Source organism: Eretmochelys imbricata, chromosome 17, assembly GCF_965152235.1.
Source record: "Eretmochelys imbricata isolate rEreImb1 chromosome 17, rEreImb1.hap1, whole genome shotgun sequence".
NCBI classification, from domain to species: Eukaryota; Metazoa; Chordata; order Testudines; family Cheloniidae; genus Eretmochelys; species Eretmochelys imbricata.
The window spans coordinates 11,242,234-11,261,862 of NC_135588.1; the positions used below are offsets into that span (position 1 = coordinate 11,242,234).

Genomic DNA, 19,629 nt, shown 5'->3' on the forward strand with positions numbered 1-19,629 from the left:
TTTTTTTACTGAAATAACTATATTGGTACAACCTCAAGTGTGGATTCAGTTAAACCAGCACAAAGGTTCCTTATACCAGTAGCTCATTCTCCTTTTCATATGAGTCTAAAGCTATACTGATAGAAGCACCTTTATACTGATATAATTGTGTCCACACTGCAATTAGGAGGGGTGAATGCAGCATGTGTAGACACGCCAGCTTTGATCTAGGTAGCTTGTTACAACTGCAGTGAAACCACACAGATGTTATCAATTTTTTTTTTTCAGTGTCCCAATTCTTTGGTCAAAGTATAGTTAAGGTCCAGACTCCATAGAAAACAAAACAACAATAATGATAATAAGTAAATAAGTTTTTGTGGTCCATTCAAAAGCATCTGGCAGTCCAGATTTGGCCCCCAGTCTGCCTATTGACTACTCCTGCACAGCAGCATGGGCTGTACAGGAGGGGCCAGGATCCTGACTGGGTATGCACTTGAGGGACTATGCTATCCTGCCACAGCTTCACTGCTATTATTACCAAAGGTACCTAGATCAAAGCTAGCTCAGGTCTGCCTATACAGGTTGCAGTCACACATCAATTGCAATGTAAACATACCCTAAGGGGATTGTACTGCCCCTATAATGAAATAGTTAAAGTGATTCCACTTGTGTGTTTAAATAAACCCTGAGTGGAGAATTCTGACTTGGTAACATCTTACACCCACTTTATACTGGTGCAAATGACCACACAGTGGCTAATAAAAGTTCTGCTACTTATTTATTGGCCTGTAGACTGACAAAGGGCATAAGAATGGCCCCACTGTGTTAGACCAAGGGTACATGTAGCCCAGTGCCAAGTGCCCCAGAGGGAATGAACAGAACAGGTAATCATCAAGTGATCCATCCCCTGTCACTCATTCCCAGCTTCTGGCAAACAGAGGCTTGGGACACCATCCTTGCCCATCCTGCCTAATAGCCATTGATGGACCTATCCTCCATGAACCTATCTAGTTCTTTTTTGAACCCTGTTACGGTCTTTGCCTTGGCATACATCCTCAATCGGCTCGGTTTACATCTGCATAACTCACTCCATTGACTTGAGTAAAGATGAACTGGTGTAATGGAGTGGAGCATTTCGACCAGGCACTTTCTATTGAAAGGAGGTCCTCCCCCCACACCCCAAAGTTGGGTTGTATCTTTGCGCAGAGGAAGATTCATTTTGTGATCAGATTTAGCCTAAAGCCACCCTCAGATGACATGGAGTAAACCAAACATTCAATTAATTTGTCTTCTAGTAACACAAAGTGATTAAAACTATTAAGGCATGAAAAACAAATCTTCATAATCACTAGGTAGAGTAATTTTAGCAGCTTTTATCCCATGATGGGGAGTGGGAAGTCTTTTTCCAGTCAACATATCCTTTATGCCACCTCCTCAGTTCAATGTGTTTCGAGAAAATGCCACTGAAGCGTTGTTCTGTGTTAATTAATTACCATAGTATGTGTGCGTGCATATGTAATACTGATATAAGGAGTATGTGGGAATAAGGGGTAGAGCAGAGCACTGAATTGAAGGACTCCTGGGTTCTGTTCCCAGCTTTGCTCTTTTTTACACAGGGACACGCAGGGAAATCAATCTGAACTACCTAAAAGTGTGAATTTTAAATGAATTCATTAAACCACATTAAATCTCTGTGTGGACACTCTTATTCTGAATTAAAGTGGCCTTAATTCAGTTTAGAAGTGAATTAAACTAAACCGAATTAAGACAACTTTAATTTGGAATAAAAATGTCCACACAGGTTTAATGGGGTTTACCTAATCCACTTATGAGGTGTAATTATTGCTTGTCAATTTCTGAGATGATTGTAGGGAAAACCCTGGAGAAGAAAAGTTATCATCATAAAATGCACTCAAACACTGATGCCTACATTTTCACAAATGACTGATGATTTTGGATGCTTCTGTTTTTGGGACACCTTAAAGGGGATTGGTTTTCAGAAAAGCTAATTCATGAGTACTTAGTTAAGATAAAGTCCTTAGGGACCAGATCCAGCTCTCACTGAAGAATATGGGAGGCTTTCTGTTGACTTCACTGGGAATTGGAACTTGTCTTAACTCAGTAAGATAATAGGAACTGGGCCAGGTTTTCATCTGTGTAAATCATCATAGCTCCATTAGCTTTATTTGTATTCCATGAGAACCCATTCAGTATCACAGCCCCATTGTGCTATATGTTTGTATTGCGCATAAGAATTTTTCCCTGCCCAAAGACCTTGCAATGTAAAATAAGCAGAGATTTCTATTTCAGGGGGACAGCTAATTTCAAGGTATTTTCCTTTTTACTCTTAGAACAGGCCAGTTGATAGAAAGTTGCTAAATGATGTTTGACTTTGTTGCAAAATGAACAGGCTTATTTTCAAACAAATCTCAAATCAGCAGCTGCACTTGAGGGATTACATTTTTCAATGATGGACACTGTCTGTCTTTGCACATTTTTGTGCCTCTCTGTGCATTTTGGGTAGTTGCAACTGTGTCCCCCTGTCTCAAGGAAAGCTGCATCAAAGATTTAGCTGTGATCAGAGTTGAACTAATTATATATGCTTTTGATCTCTCAGTAATTCATTAATTGAATGGGTTTATAATAAAAAAGAGTTTGAGAGGCTAGGGTTAGGATGCATTTATGTAAGTGGTGAAGAAAATGGTGTAAGGAAGGCAAACAAAAATAATTAGAGCTGTTTGCAGCCTTATATTATGTCTTTGCGTTAACTAGAAAACCAATTTTAAAGTGCCTGGGCATTGATATTAATGGGACTCTGGTGCAAGTAGGCGACTCATATGAGCAGTGAGGGCTTGCAGGCCCTGATCCTGCAAATGTTTACATAAGTAGGAACTTAACATAAGCTGCTAGATTCTGCCATTTTGGGGCATGTCAGGTAGTAACTTACTCTACACAGGTGAAATCCTGGCTCCACTGAATTCAATGGCAAAACTCCCAGTGATATCAGTGAAGCCAGGATTTCACCCCATGAGCCCAAGAAGTTCCATTTGTTTCAGTAGAATTGTGGGTGCAGTAAGGCTGGATCCAGCAGAGTACTTAAGCGCATGCCTAACTTTAAGCATGTGGGTAAGCCCACTGTCTTCAGTGGATCTACACTGCCATAGCACTGGAGTAAAGCAGCAGAGAATTGGGCCCTTTGAACTTCAGTGGGACTGTTCACATGTTTAAGTTTAGGCACGTGCTTAAATCCTTTGCCAGATCAGGGGCTGTGTCACTATGAAGGGGAGATTGACAGAATGGGGATGGATTGTAGTTGTTGATTAAACAGTAAAGAGAAGTCATGGCTGAATACATTATTTTGCAATCATTCCACTTTCTGCATAAGATATGCACAAAATCTGAATAATCAGGAGGCTGAACATAAAGAGTTGCAGCCCTTTGCACTCATGCTTGGACTCCTGGTGTGTTTCCCAGAACGGTTGCTGGGCTCTCAACGAGTACAGTACATTTGCTGAAAATTGTTCACTGATGAAGCCAGCTCCCTGTTTTTTTCCCTTCCCCGACACATGTTGAAGCCAAAAAGGAAGATTATATATTAATTTTTATGGAAATAAGCTCTTAGAAATTCCCTCCAGGATTGAAAATTGCTCTGCATTTTCAGAATCAAGTCATGTTGCTGAAACCTTAATGTTGTAAATAAAGTAACATTATTATCTGAAATTCTCCAGTCATTTTGAAAATGTACAGAGATTTGACAGTTTAATATACGTGATGAAACAAAACAGTTCAAGCAGTTGAAGGGGAGATCTTCCTTTGATTTAAAAATTGCCAACATATTAAAGTCAATGGCATTGAAGGAATGGGGAAGGAACTCTTATTATCTTGGGTTCTCTTTGGGGCTGGCAAATGTGCAAGAAACTTTAGTGAAAAATGCAATGTGTATGTTGAGATTGGCGACCAAGCCATGTTTTCAGGCTAAGCAAGGCAGCTCACATTTAATGTTGTTGGGGGAGCGATTTCTGAAATGTGGTAATTGATTGGCTTGACAGTTTTTTTCCATTTGTTTACAGGCCTCATTGGGGCTGACACGCCAGCTCACAGTATGAAGTAGGGGTGAGAGAGTAAAACCCTGTTTGTGGTTTTCTTAGGAAGAACCTTCACAGAGAGCCAAATTCTACACCCAAAATGGGCATTTGTGTTAACTTCAAAACTGATGTTAGAATGCATGAGCATCTGTATTCCAGCCAGTGGGAAAGCACTGGTTACGCCATCCTGACACATAGTGATGCAATCACAGAGTGGGGCTATCAGGAGTGAGAATGCATTAACTCAACAGCTGCACTGGAAGATATCCTCCTGATAATAAAAAGATGAGGGGCATGTCCATCCTTTCCCCCAAGGGTAGCACCTGTGCTCACACAGCACAGACTATTCCTGTTAGGAGCACAAATAATAGGCACGGAGGCTTATATGTTGGTGCTGTATCTGGGTCAAGTTGAGTATGTGCATAAAGAGAGATCATTACTCAGTGAACCCCTGGCACTGCTCCAGATAGCTCCTTTGCTGCTTGGAAGTCTTTAGGAAGATTTCTCCCTGAGGATCTAGGGTTTCAACACAATCCCCCCCCCCCCCGCTTCATCCCCCTTACTGGATACAAATTCTCTGATGCATGTTTACGCACAGCATACTGGTAGAATTTGGCCCATTCACTAGACACAACTAGCGGAGGTACCAGGTACATTTAGCCACAGGATGTAGGATTCGTTCCAAGTTCTACCACTTGTTTGCTGAGGCCAAAGCTCCACTGACAGCAGAGAACCCTGGGAAAGTCACTGAGATACAGATATAGAAAGAGCAACAAGAGGAGAACTGGGCTTTTTGTGTCTTGCACTAGTTTGAAACACTGAGCCTAGTTCACCACCACACTGTACCTTACACACCAAACCAGAGTGGCAGCATTTCATACTTGCTTTGTTGTTGGTGGAAACAACTGCAAAGGGGACAGAGGATGGTGAATCAGGACCATTTGCTTAGCTTTGCTTACACTTTTGCAAGCTTTCCATAGGTGCCATCTTGCTAAGAAAATGATGAAATTTTATTCTAAACCAAATTAGGAGAGGAAATTTATGATTTTACCTATGCTGAAAAGCTGCAGCTCTGTTTGCAAACAGAAATGGGACCATTATGCCCTTGGACTGAATCTGCAAATACTTTTTCACAATCTCATCTCTCACTCAGTAAGCAAATGTTGGTAGTTTGGGTACAAATAGGGCACACATTGTATTTGACTCCTTATCAGAGGCTAAGCACTGGGGAAGAGCAAGAGATAAGCTACTCAGCAGTTTTGTCTCGTGCTTCCATAGATGAGAATCAAGATGATTTTTTAAAGTCATTTGCTAAAAGTGTAAAGATAGATTCAGTGGAATTCAACCCTCTGTATGCTTGAGCAACCCTTTGAACTTCTAATAAATGCTTGGTCGTCTACATTTAGCTTCCCTGCTGCGTGCACGTGCAAATACACCCACACTTCATGCAAACATTTATTGGGACCCTGTCTTTAAAAGTTCTACAATGTCACTCTTCTATGGTAAAAAGGGGAAAACTCAGATTCAGCCATTTTGATTCTATATGCGCGTGTTCAGCAATGCACTTCAGCACATACTTCACTTTAACCACGTAAGTGATCACATCCTTATTAAGAAGAGAATTTAAGCATGTGTTTAACTTTAAGCTCCAGCTTTAATGCCATTGACTTCAACATGTGTTTAGATGCATATGATACACATATAGTGAGTCTAATGCACCAGCTTTATACCAGTGTAAATTCATTGAGGTCAGCGTTTTACTCCTGATTTACATCAGTGCCAAAGGAGAATCTGGCCCACCAGATTCTTCATCTCTTCCAGAATCCTTTGGATAGTATTTACTTTGGGAAAGAGGAGCTGGCTTCTTCTTCAGATCTGAAAACCTAGCACTAGTCCTGGTCCTACTGCCCTTGCTCCTTGACCTCACCATTACATGATGCAGTAAGAAGCCATACGGCTTTCCCTTTCTGCTCTGCCTGCTGGCTAAGCTTTGTAGCATTTCACCTATTCTGCCCATTCCCCGAGAGGGACTGCTGTGCTGACAATTCAATGCATTGCCATTAGAATTGGTTTAAAAATTCCAGTTTTTAGCTGGAAAGTTCCATAGGGAAAAATGCTCTCATTTTCATTGACATTTCCTACAAATTCTTTCCAGGTTTTTGGTGAAACACTGAAGCCAAAAACTGAACATGTTTTGGAAAACTGTTTTTGGTTTAAATGTTCCATATTTTTGGGGGCAAGGGGAATCTAAAGTTTTGGGTTTCAGTTTTTTTCATTTAAAAAGTGGAAAATGGCATAAAAAACGCAATTTTCCCATGAAAATGTTGGCTTTTCACTTAAAAGCCATTTTTCTTCAAAATTATGTTTTCATGGGGAAAAAAAATCAGCCAGCTGTAATTGCCCCTTCGCCCCCCGATGAAAATGTGGCTTTTGACAAAGGGAACAAAATCAGCCTTTACAGTCACATGCCTCAGCACACCTGGCCTATTTAAATCCATTTGTTCAAAAGGCTATGAGCGCCTTTTCAGGAACAGAAGCACTTTGCAGAGGGACTTTATGATAGGAGGTTCTTCTTAACATTGCAGATGTTAAAGAACAACACATCAGTTTAATTCTTAGGCAAGCATTGGCATAATTCCTCATTCCAGGAACTAAAGGATTTCCATCCTTGTAACAGTGAGAGATATTCACAGCTATAATCCAACAGGCTGTATTAGCATCCATATGGCAGGTGTTAACCCTCGTGCCCAGAAGCAACCTTAAGACAGGTTTCCAGAAGAGTTCCGCTCCTTTTTAGATACCTAAATAAGGGCCATATTTTCAAAAGTGCTAAGCACACAAAAGAGTGGCACTTAATTATTTAGTTTCCTGAGCTTGTGTTTATTTATAAACACTATGCAGTCTCTCCTCCCCCTGCCTCCCATTTTCATATCTAAAATTAAATAAATATGCAAAACCAGAAAATTGCCAATTCCCATGTGCAACCTTGCAACAATACAAAGCTTTGTCCTTGCATAGTGCCTGTGATCTGAAGATCTCAAATTGTATTGCACTTGCTAATTAATATAGCCTCATAGTCCCCAATAAGGCAAGTATTGGACCCATTTTACAGACAGGAGCACAGTAGATGTTCATGTATTGATAGATTGTAAGGCTAGAAGAGACCATTATGAACATCTAATCTGACCTCCTGTATAAAGCAGACCATAGAATTTCATGCATGTTGTGTTACCTACAGACAGTGTCACCAGTGATGGAGTCAGGATTAGAACCCTTCGGTCTCCACCCTCAAACATTGTGCACCAATTCCTGCACTGCAGTCCCTCTCTATAAAAATTCCTAGCATTTCTGTCCCAAATGTGCATGCCAATAGAAAAGTTTTTAAGGGGAAAAAATATCCAGTTTCAAGACCGAGGAGTTATTTTATAAACAAGAGTCCAAAAGAATATTTTTAAAAGGATGAAAAATGGGGATGTTGTTTAAATGGGGAGAACATTCATAAACTTATGGTTTTTCAAGCTCTCCCAATCCTTCTGCTCCATTCACACTTCCAAAACTAAATTATGTTGTTATAACCCTTCCCAACTGTGTACTTAAAGCATGTAAAATATACATCACTGTGTTCCACTAGCTCTGTGCAGTGAAGTAATCTGCCTTGTTTTAGTAACCCCGGTGAAGTCTATGGGCCTGATTTAACATTGAATCCAACCCAGGATGTGCTGTCATATGGAAGGGAAAAGACATCAGGGATTTTTAACAGATCTCAGGGTCAGATTTTTAGGGGCTCAGGACCCACAACTGGGATTAGGTTTTCAAGCGAGCTCAGCTCCCATGTAAGCATATAAATAAATGGCCAGATTCTTAAAGAGCTGAACTCTTGAAAATTTTGCCCATAAATATCACCCCCAGTGCTCTGGGGCGCTGAGAACTTTTGAAAATGTGACCCTTATTTTGGTTCCTAAATAGGAGCTGAGCTCTTCTGAAAATCTGCCCTCAATTGCAGGTGCACTTAAAAAAAAAATCTAGTCTGAGCTTCTTTAAAATCTGGTTCCTAGTATCTGGATGTGTTGTTTAATTTTATATATCCCCAGTCACACTTTGATAGGAGCATGGTAGGTATTGACCCACATGGTTAATGTAGTGTCATATTTTCAAAAATTCCCAAGTGACCTAGGAGTCACAGCCCCATTTTTCAAAATGATTTAGGGGTGCCTGCAGAGTTTAGGTGCCTACAGGGTTAGACAGCAGTTGAGCAGGAGTTTGGCGAATGCCTGTAGTGCCTAAATGTTAGACGTAGTCCCTCTTGTGAATCCCACCTTAGGTGCTTAGGTTTCCAACATTAAAGTCTAGGTGCCTAAATTTCAACAGCTGGCCATGCGCAGTCACCTGCGTCCTGACACTACCAAGCAGCTCAATGCCTAACTCACATCTAAGCCCTGGGATTCACAAACAAGACGTTCCCCTGCCCATCTTGCCTTCGGCACCCCGATCCAGTAGATATACTTTAAGAGAGCCATAAAGTAAAATTGCAGTATGAAGTATTTATTTCAAGGGCTGGTCTACACTGAAAAGGTACACTGGCCTAGCTACATCTCTCAGGGGTGTGTAAAATCCACACTCCTGAAAGACATGGCTAAGCTGACCTAAGCCCCAGTGTAGACAGTGCTAGATAAATGGAAGAACTCTTCCGTCAATCTAGCTACTGTCTGTCAGGGAGGTGGATTATGGACAGCAATGGGAGAACCCCTCCCTTCACCATAGTGTCTACACTCAAGTGCTACAGCAGTGCAGCTGTGCCACGGTAGTGTTTTCATTGTAGATGTAGCCCAAGACACAAGGGAAGTGTGTGTCAAAGGTGCCCATCCTGCCTCTTTAACAATGACTGCATATAACTGTGAATATGGTACCATAGATCTCCCACTGGCTCTGGAAACCCTGATTGAGGTCCATGTGTGCTGTTACTTCAGTCTCTTTGTCTACAATGGTGTAAACATTTCTTCCTACTATATTTTTAACAGAGTTTGGTGTAAAACTGATTGCCTTTGTTTTTAAATGACTGTTTTCTGCTCATGATTCATCAGCTTGGGAGATTCCCTCTGAAAGCTATACAAAATAAACACTGTTTGGGCACTCAGACATGTGAATGAGTCAGACTAGGAGATATTCAGTTCTTCATGGTCTTCCATCGTTTTTGTAAATGTATTTAGCATTTAATTCATCTAAATCCCTGCTTTCCCCCTTGATCCCTTTCCTGAAAACAGAATTCTTGAAGTCCAAGGACAGTTTTCTTCTCCACGGGCTCTATCCTGACAATTGACCTCAATGGTTATTCAATTTTGTACTTAGTCTGGGCTAGATCCTCAGCTGCTGAAAACCAGAATAATGGTGCTGATGTTGATGTGGCTATGTTGATTTACACCAGCTGAGGAGCTGGCCTTTGGAGTCTTTAAATGGTGGATGAATATCTTTCTAAAAAGTTATGCTCTAGTTCAGCAACAAATTATTGGGATTAGTAATGTTGACTTTTATAGTAAAGAACATCATCATCCTCCACTGTAGGAATTACCAGATAGAATTCTATGGCCTGTGTTCCACAGAAAGTTAGAGTGGACGACTATAGAGGTTTCTTCTGTCCTTAAATTCCATAAATTAGTAGTAGAGATGGAATGTGTTTTGAATCTCCAAGTTCTCAGCAAAACCATCAGAAAAAGATTCAAAAACTTGTCCTGAGAAATGGACAACAGGTCTAATAGTGACATAGGTATGAGATTTTTAGTGAAAACAAATATCGCTTTGATCCTGACCATTTACCCTTTGAAGATATAGTTTTTGCTTTTATATTAGGAGTGTCCTTTTAGGATTGTTGATGCCATGGCATTTGCGTTCTGATCTGTTTTCTTTCTTGGATAGGAATTTCCCTTGGCAATCATCGGACGGCCAGAATGCTACTGTGGCTATCCCACAATGCATTTCACTCTTCACGACAGCGTGGACAGGTTGTTCTGCAGCAGACTGCAGAACGTCAGTAGTATGGCTGAGGTGCCAAGAGAAGAGAATTACTATCATGTCTATCAGACTCCAGTACAAGGTAAATGCCGCAACTCAGCAAGAGCCCCCGGAAGTCAATGAAGCTATGCCTGTTTACACCAGGTGAACATCTAGCCATAGAGGAGTTAGTGCTAATATCCAGACCACATGCTGATTTGAATCACTGCAGCCTGTCTATACCTAAATTCCCCATGCAGTTTTAGTTGTATATGGTAGTCTTTCACTTCCTTTTTACCAAACTAATGTGTGATTTTGTCAGGCACTATTGAAAAATGGATCATTTTCGAGCCCAGACATGGCAGCATTTCAGTGGTAAAGTGGTTCCAAACTGCTGTAGGATTCTTTGCTGTGTATGTGTATATAAACATGTGTGTTAAGTAGCATTAACATATATGTTTTATATACACACTATCCATATGTGTAATATAGAAATTAACACAACATTAACACTGTTTTATGTGATGTTTACAAGAGTAAAATAGCCATGCAAGCAAAACAACATGTTATGGACACAACATAATCAAGTAGCGGCTTTTGGAAATCCCCGGCCTTAAAAATTCCTGGACAGTTTCATGGGCTTTTGATTTTTCAAACAACTTTAACGAAACAAATTAGAACTTTTCCTTCACCCTAAACTAAAACTACACTGATTTCGTGTTGAACTTCAATAAACCTCCTTTCAAAGGAGAATTTCAAGGATTTTTACAATGAATGAAGCCTTACAAAGCCCCTGTGGGTGTAAGTAATTATCTTACAGATAGGGAAATTAAGGCACAGAGCTTAGCCTGCACTTAAACACTATGACTAAGGCCAGAAGGGACCACCGGATCATCCAATGTGACATGCTGTATCTCACCGACCAGCAACACCACCCATCACCTACACACTGAACTCAGCCACCGCCACCACCCCCCCTTGCCCAGAGCCAAACAATAGCTATGTGACAGTCCAAAATAGAACCTAGACTTCTAGTTCTGTGCTTTAACCACAAACCATGCTCTCTCTGGCTCATACATATTGCAATTATAGCTGCATTAAAACCAATGCTACCAGCATTTCTAATTTACTTGAGACATCTTCCTCTAAATGCTCATAAGCATCTAGAAGTAGGTTGGTAACATTGACAATAAGGCTTCAATCCAGCAAATCACTTAAAGTTAACTGGATACTTAAGCGCATGAGTAGTTTCACTGATCTCCGTAGTACTATTCATAGGCATGATGCTGAGCATATCTCTAAGAGCCCTGCTGGATAGAGGCCTAAACTTCTGCTCATAGTCCATTTTCACCAACACGTATCAAACGAAGTAGAGTAGGTAAGGCCCACTTCTGAGCATTTATTGGTTCACACCCCTATTGGACTGCAGCCCTCTGAACTGATTTGAAAATCCAGAGATTTAATTGCGCACATTTCAAGATATTTGGAAGTTCAAGTTATTTTGAATCCAGCAGTTCAGGCTAGGAATTTTCTCATTGACTTCAGCCAGAGCAGGATCAGGGTTCCAAATATGAACGCTGAATACTTCAGAACATGCTTTGATTTTAGAAATCACCCTAGGGAGGGATATTGGGGCACCCTCCGTGCTGGATCACGTGCAGGCATTCGTCCACAGCAACTTTTAAATGGATGGCACTGCCTGCGATGGGATAAGGAGCAATGTGCAGCATTTCTTCTTTCTATTCATTAGAGATGACCATACATAGCCCCTTCATGGGTTATGCTCATTCCCTGTTCTGAGGTTAGGCAGGCATTAATAAGTATACGGATATAATGCCAAGCTCTCATGTCGCACTTTTCACCAGTAGCTCTCAAAGTCCTTTACAGAGGAGGCCAGCATCTTTATCCCTGCTTTACAGATGAAGAAATGGGCATGGAGAGGCAAAGTGACTTTCCCAAGGTGGAGACAGGAAGAGAACCCCTACCTCCCGAAGTCACTGTGGTGTGGCATCCACGAAGGCACACGGCCACATATCCGTAGACAATGCCACTAAAGTTGTGTAACGATTGTGAAACCCTTCAGTTCCACAATGTAAGATGTCCAAACAGATTCTAAAATATAACGAGAGAAAATAGTTCATCGGCCACCACTCTCTGTTTTAAAGTTGAATCCATTTCATGTGAACATATACATAGTCAGGGTTTGATCCTTTCTTCTGAGTGAGAAACGCTCACCCTAGACAGCTGACCTTACCTTCCACAGCATCCCTTGTTCTGTGGATTGAATTTTGAGGCTGCCAGGGGCCCTGTTTGCAGCAGATCTGACAGAACATGCTTGTGAGACAGGTTACACCCAGCCTTTTTGAAGTGCCAGGAAGCCTAATTTCTTTTGATTTCCATTTCAGCACAAGCCTCTCAGGAAGGATGTGAACTGAAGTCTGAAGCTTAATCCCTGCCCTTCCTCCCCCCCCCCACCACATTGATTATGGCCAATTGACTAATTTTCAAATGCAACAGGAACATTCTTTACATACATGTTTACAGGTAGAATGTGGGTTTTAAGAGACTGCCTTGAGTTAGGAATGGTGCATCACTTCCCTGCCCTATAAAGAGCCCTATACAGACAAAGACACAATCTTGCCTAGTGTTGTTCCAAAGCGGGTGAGCAATCTGCCTCCATCCCACCTTTATCATTTGCATTAATTTATGGCTATTTTCTTTGCAAAGCACTCAGATGATCCCCTGGGAGATAGCAAAGGGTATGGGACATACAGTTACATATGTAAGGCCAGATCTTCAGCTGGTATAAATTGGGATAGGTCCATTTTCGTATGGAGCTACACTGAGCTACACCAGCTGAGGCTCTGGCCCATATACTGCAGATAGGCAAGTATGCACTGATGCTGCATGACACATGACTGTTGGAGGATTAAGTGCCAAGGATGCATCATTCTGTAATGCTGAACCTGCTTCTGTAAATGGAAAGAGCTACATCTTCTACCTGTGGTGCTATATTTTTTAGTGATGCTTCTTTGCAAGCAGTGGTCCCGATTCCCTCCCCTCCCTCAAAATGTACCTACATCTTTTCTCTCTGTACATTATTCTGTAAACAGACATCATAGTCAGCAACTGTCACCAAGATGACATTTACACAGGTACAAAAAGAATGACTGTGGCTGTCCTGAATGGCAATTATATTTTTAAAACACAGCACATGCAATCTGTCTTGACTGCAATATTTTAGCACTGCTTTTGCGACCATGAAAGGCCTTCAAAGCATGGAATATTGCTTTGCTTTTGAAAATCCCAGGCTAAGAGGTTGAATTGAACTCTAACTTATAGGAAACCCCTCCTATTACAATGAGACACTTGATTCACACATCTAATGGCACATTCAGGCAGGCAGTGAACAGCCAGCCTGCCAGGCAAATAGCAGTTAACAAAAACATGCATCCAGGGGCTTTTATTAGAACCTGTAGGTAGGTACAATAATTTCCTGCAGTTCTAATAATAAAGCATTGCTTAACATGACGTCAGTCTCTTGAAAGCCTCCTGTAAAGATAAACTCTTTGGGCTTTTCAGGCTGAATTAATTTTGAGAAGTATCTGAATCACAACTGGACTCAAACTGATATCCTATGGTATACATAGAAAAAATGAAAGCAATAAACCTTGTAATCAGTAGCTGTCAGTAAAATTAATAAGAAGGCACCATGCTTACAATGAAATATCTTCTGTACTTACAGACACCCGATGCACAGATAGGATATTCCTCACTACCAAATCCAAAGTATTTGTTGCTTTGTCTAGTTTTCCTGGGGCCGGGAATACCTGGGCTCGTCATTTAATAGAACACGCCACTGGATACTACACTGGAAGCTATTACTTTGATGGAACCCTGTACAACAAAGGTATTGTTGTCGGAGACACGTGAAAACCTGAAGTCAGCTTTAAACATGCACGTTTACTTGTCTCGACATTTGTTTATAATATTGATAGATGTATTTATTATAAAAACCTGTGTTAAAAATTAAACACATTTGGAATTTGAGAGTACCAGCCTTTCATATATATTGTACAGTGTACAGAGACTGGTTGAATAGTATACATAAACCGATTCACATACATTTTCAAGAGTAAAAACTTGCTCTGATTTGTGGGGTCACATTGGGTAAACTATGCAAACTTGAGCATCTATTATCATCATCCCTGTGTGTGTTTCTCTCTCTCTCTCTCACACACACACACACACTGTCTCTCTCTCTTTCTCCCCTTGCCCCATTGTCAGAACAGGCCCATAAAAAAATTTTCAACAACAAATGAGCTGGATTCTTGGGCTAAGATTTTCAAAGGCACCTAAAGAAGTTGGGCCACGATTTTCCAAACTGACTAGTGGCTGTGGGCCCAGCAAAAGACAAATTAAAGGGCCCTAAATTTTTTAAAGTGCTGAGCAGCTGTCTTCTGAAAATCATCTTTAAGGTGTCTCAAGTTGGGCACCCAAAAATCACTAAAGAAAATAATAGAATGATAGAAATGTAGGGCTGGAAAGGTCCTCAAGAGGTATCAAGGCCAGGCTCCTGCACTGAGGCAGAACCAAGTATACCTAGAACATCCCTTACAGGTGTTCATCCAACCTATTCTTAAAATCTTCCAGAGATGGGGATTCCACAACCTCCCTTGGAAGCCTATTCCACAGCTTAAACTACCCGTATAGTTAGAAAGCTTTTCCTAATAGCTAACCTAAACCTCCCTTGCTGCAGATTAAGCCCATTACTTCTTGTCCTACCTTCAGTGCACATGGAGAACAATTGATCACTCTTTTCTTTACAACAGCCCCTAACATCTCTGAAGGCTATTATCAGGTCCCCTTTCAGTCTTCTTTTCTAAATGATTTAACATGCCCAGGTTTTCTTAACATTTCCTTGTAGGTCAGGTTTTGTAAAACCTTTTATCATTTCTGTTGCTCTTCTCTGGACTCTCCCCAATTTGTCCACATCCTTCCTAAAGCATGGCACCCAGAATTGGACACAGTACTCCTGCTGAGGCCTCACTAGCCAGGACCCAAGACTGACTCTTGCAGGACCCCACCAGATATGAATAACTGACAACTACTCTTCAAGTACAGTCTTTCAAGCAGTTTTGCAACCGTCTTATAGTAATTTTATCTAGACCACATTTCCCTACTTTACTTAGGAGAGCATCATGTGGGACTGTACAAAAGCCTTACTAAAAAATCAAGATATATGATGGCTCTTACTTCCCCACATCCACTAGGCCAGTAATCCTTTCAAAGGAGGAAATTAGATTGGTTTGGCATGATTTGTTCTTGACAAATCCATCCTGACTATCCCTTACAACCCTATGATCTTCTAGGTGCTTATAAATTGTTTAATAATTTGTTACAGTATCTTTCCAGTTATCAAAGTTAGGCTGAGTGGTCTATAATTCCCTGGGTCCCCTTTGTTCCCATTTTTACAGATCGGTTCTGTGTTTGCCATTCTCCAGTCCTCTGGGACCTACCTATTCTCCATGAGTTCTTGAAGATAATTGCTAACCATTCTGAGATTGCTTCCACTAATTCCTTGGCCACCCAAGTCGCATTTATTTACAATTATTAATGTTGTGGTAGTACCTGGGAGTCCCAGTCATAGACCAGGACCCTATTGTGCTAGGAGCTGTACAAACCGGGGGGGGAGGGGGGGAAGGTGGTCCCTGCACCAAAGAGCTTACTGGCCAAGGAAAATTAAGAATTAATAGTCACATAGCTGGTCATTGATAGAATCAGGAATTGAATTCCAGACCTCCTGACTCCCGATCCAGGGCTCTATCCACTAAGTTACGTTGTTTCTTGTAGTTGTTAGAATTTTTACACCATTAGAGGATCTTGTTTATAACATGAAACCTGAATTTTTTTAAAACAATGAAACCCTCACATTTTAAAACAGGTTTTAAAGGAGAAAAAGACCACTGGAGAAGCAGGAGGACTATCTGTGTAAAAACACATGAAAGTGGCAAAAGAGAGATTGAAATGTTTGACTCCGCCATCTTGTTGATCAGGAACCCATACAAATCTCTAATGGCAGAATTCAACAGGAAGTGTGCTGGCCACCTGGGATATGCAACAGATAGGAACTGGAAGAGTAAAGGTAACATGCCAAGCCATTGCTAACCAATGGGTGTTTAAAATGGCTTTCAAACAATAAGGCTTGAAAGTGGGGTGCTATGGGTGTTGCTGGTAGGGCAATGCACTGAGGGCCTAATCAAAAGCTCATTAAAGTCCATGGGAGTTTTGCCACTGAGATTAGTGAACTTTCCATCAGGTCCTAGGGCAGAGGGAGGCCCCCAGAAACCTCAGATCTGAATTTTGGAGGTGGTTAGAGTCTTAAACCACATCATCTGTCACAGAAAGAGAGCACAGCCCCAGGACTAGCACAGCACAAAGGATAAGCAGCCTGGCAGAGAGAATTTCTCTTTGCAGAGAAATCCTGCACACAACCCATTTAACCAGGCTGTATGCTGTGCTGAGGATTTCCCCCGCAGTATCTAATAGGTGAGATATATTAAAAAGATTAGTTTAAGATCAAGGATATGATGGAACAGGATTTGTTGGGATACATTTGTATGCATTTTACAGGCATTACTGTAGTACAGATTAGTAATAATAAGACTTGTTGACCGTTACTCAGAGCCCCAGGACATGTTTTAAAAATGCAGCCACCATGCTTCATTTTCCTTTTGATACTTTCAACTAGCAAAGCAAATGACAACTTTAAATTCCCCACTGAATGCATTGCTACATTCATACTTTACCATGCTAAAGAATTCAGCATGGGCTTCTCCTTTTGTATATCCTGAGCATTAGAATAAGGGATGGGCAAACTGCACAATCCCTGTTGGAGGTTCTCCAACATTGTATGTTTCTATCCTGAAACCCTGGTTCCCCCTTATCCCGCTCAACCAAGGACCATGCGTTTACAATCTCACAAACAACACAAATGATAGGAGTGGAGTGGAGGCACTGGGTGAAAGAGTTACCTAAGATCAGGCACATTAGTGGTAGAGCTGGGATTAGAACCCAGATCTCGTGACTTCCTGTCCAGTGCCCTCTCTATTAGAATCACTCCTAATAAATAAATTAGGAATAAAATAAAATAGGAATAAATAGGAATATTAGGAATAAAATAAAATAAATAAAATAAATCGCTCCTAGTAAATAAATGTGCTGCAGGTTTCAATATACCAGTGTATTACTTGTGAAGAATTAGGCAAAGGCTTTCTAGTTCAAGCAGGAATTAGCTCAGTGAAGTCCTATGGCCTGTGTTATACAGGTCAGATTAGATCATCGTAATTGTTCCCTGATTTTTGAAAATTTTATAGATTTCCTCCCCACACACACACCCCTTTCTCTGCTTCTATTTTTCAACAAGTTTTCTAAGCAACATGCAAACTCAGCAACTTTCATATTCAGACCAAACACACAGAGTTAGTGGGGGGCTGAAACTAGAGCTCATTTTAAAAACAGAGAACATTTTCCACTAAAATGTTTAAAATGTAAATGAAATTTCAAAAATTTGAAAAAAAAAATCATCTCACCAGCTGTAGGTCAACCTTAGGCAAAAAGAAGTCAGCCGTCCCTGACAAACAGGACAAATACTGCTCCAATTTATACTTTTGCTGCCCCATTCAGCAAGATCAGATTTTGCCCCATTCTATTGCTGCCCCAGGAGAATGTTTGGGAAATTATTAAAACACAGTGTGGATAAAATCTAATATTTCCCCCCCTTCCCATCTCTTTCCCCAATGTACAGAATGGCCAGACTTTGTCAACAGCTACGCCTCATGGTGGGCCTCTCACGTCTTAGACTGGTTAAAATATGGAAAACATCTTTTTGTTATTCACTATGAAGACTTAAAACAGAATCTCATCCCCAAGCTGAAAGAAATGGTGGAATTCCTAAACATGACGGTGACAGAGGACCGACTGCTCTGCGTCGAAAACAACAGAGATGGGAATTTCAAGCGGTCAGGTGCTAGGCAGAAGGATTTTGAACCGTTCACCCAGGAAATGAAAGATCTTATCAACAGCTACATCCTAACAGTGGATGAAGCGCTGAAAAGAAGAAACCTGACAGGGCTGCCAAGAGAATATGTTCCAAGATGATATCCCAGTTGCAGTTAGCTGTGTTTTTAAAATAAAATAAAAATAAATAAATACGAGACCAGAGCTTTATACCAGCAAAAGCAAAGATATTCTTGGAGTCTGCTGAGGAATGCAAATTCTCTCCACTCTTGGATGTTCTTCAGGGGCATTAAGTGCTTCAAAAGGCAAACAATGAAGGACGGAAATTGGGTTATAAACCAAGGAAAAAGCTATTAGTGTCTGCCTATGTGTGTCCTTCCCTATATAAACGGCTACAAATTTAACAGTTTTGCACTGCTAATTCTGGAAAAGGATTCTTCTTCTCATCCTTTACTGCCTACTAGCAATACCTGTCAAGAATAACTTGAGATTTTGCAGTGCTTGATTTGGAAATTCATCATACATATGTATGGAAAACCCTCAAAGGTGATAAATATTTTCATCCAAGCTTTTAAGTAAGTTAGTTGCTTTCTTTTTAAAAATTTTCCCCTCCCATCTCCTAAATTCTCTAGTTGCCAACCACTCATCCCATACATCCTCACATTAGACTTTTGTTTGTGTGCAAGGGAGAAATAGAAATATACCTGCAGTGAACACTTCCACAGAGATATGAATGGTCAGATAAACCTTGTCTAAGGCTCACCTTAAATACCTAGGCTTGGACTGGTCCACTAACTTGTCAGAAACTGCATTGTTGCATGGTAGATCTGATTCAAGACTGACCTTGGTTTTCATCATAATATGGACTCAAAACATGTGCCAGAGGAGATATTAATATAATCTCCAGGAAGGAGGTGCATCCTGTCTCCAGCTTGCCTCCAGCTCTTTGGGCTGGAATCAAGGAGAGTGGTAGGTCTCCCTTGGTGGTAGGATATATAGCCCCATGCAGAAGGGGCCTGAGCAGGGGAAAGAAGGAATTTCCAACAGGAGAAAATGATGATTCATTATAAAGGGATGGGCAAAAAGCTCCATGATATCATCCTGCTCAAACCAGCCCCGAATTCAGAGGCATACCTCAGGCTTGGTAAAGGCCCCATTGTATATTATATCCTTGCTGGGTTGAGGAAGGGTTGATGAGATCAAGAGAAGAACAAAGCATTTCATTTCTGTTACGAGTGACACTCAATGCCTGAGTGGGAACCCTTTGTCTTTAAGTTTATGGTCTCTACAGTCGGTCTTGTCACTGGGCCTGGTGTGCCATTTGGGCCCAAATCACAGCTTAGCTGTGTATAGTGCTGAAGAGTCAAGAAAGTGCTTTTCTATTGCAAGGATAGTGGCCACAGTCAAGTGATTAAAACTAATGAGTTGGAGGATGGGGAAGGTGGCACTGGCAGCCATGGGAGAACAGAAGCTCTATGGGTGAGCAGTGCTGCTAGTAGACATGGTGAGTGAAGAGGACCATGCAGCGTTCTGTCACACAGCATGCTTGTTGGCCTCTTAA

At 41.1% G+C, this 19,629-nt stretch overlaps 1 protein-coding gene across 1 annotated transcript in view; it reads left to right on the plus strand.

Annotated features, from left to right (window-relative positions):
* WSCD1 (WSC domain containing 1) overlaps positions 1–18,209 on the plus strand; it is a 41,941-nt gene extending 23,732 nt beyond the window's left edge. Inside the window, exons 5-8 of the mRNA XM_077836798.1 lie at positions 9,975–10,152; positions 13,795–13,959; positions 15,994–16,194; positions 17,857–18,209. Of these exons, the coding sequence (XP_077692924.1) occupies positions 9,975–10,152; positions 13,795–13,959; positions 15,994–16,194; positions 17,857–18,209 (897 nt within the window). The remainder of the gene's footprint in view (positions 1–9,974; positions 10,153–13,794; positions 13,960–15,993; positions 16,195–17,856) is intronic.
* The last annotated feature ends 1,420 nt before the right edge of the window (positions 18,210–19,629 follow it).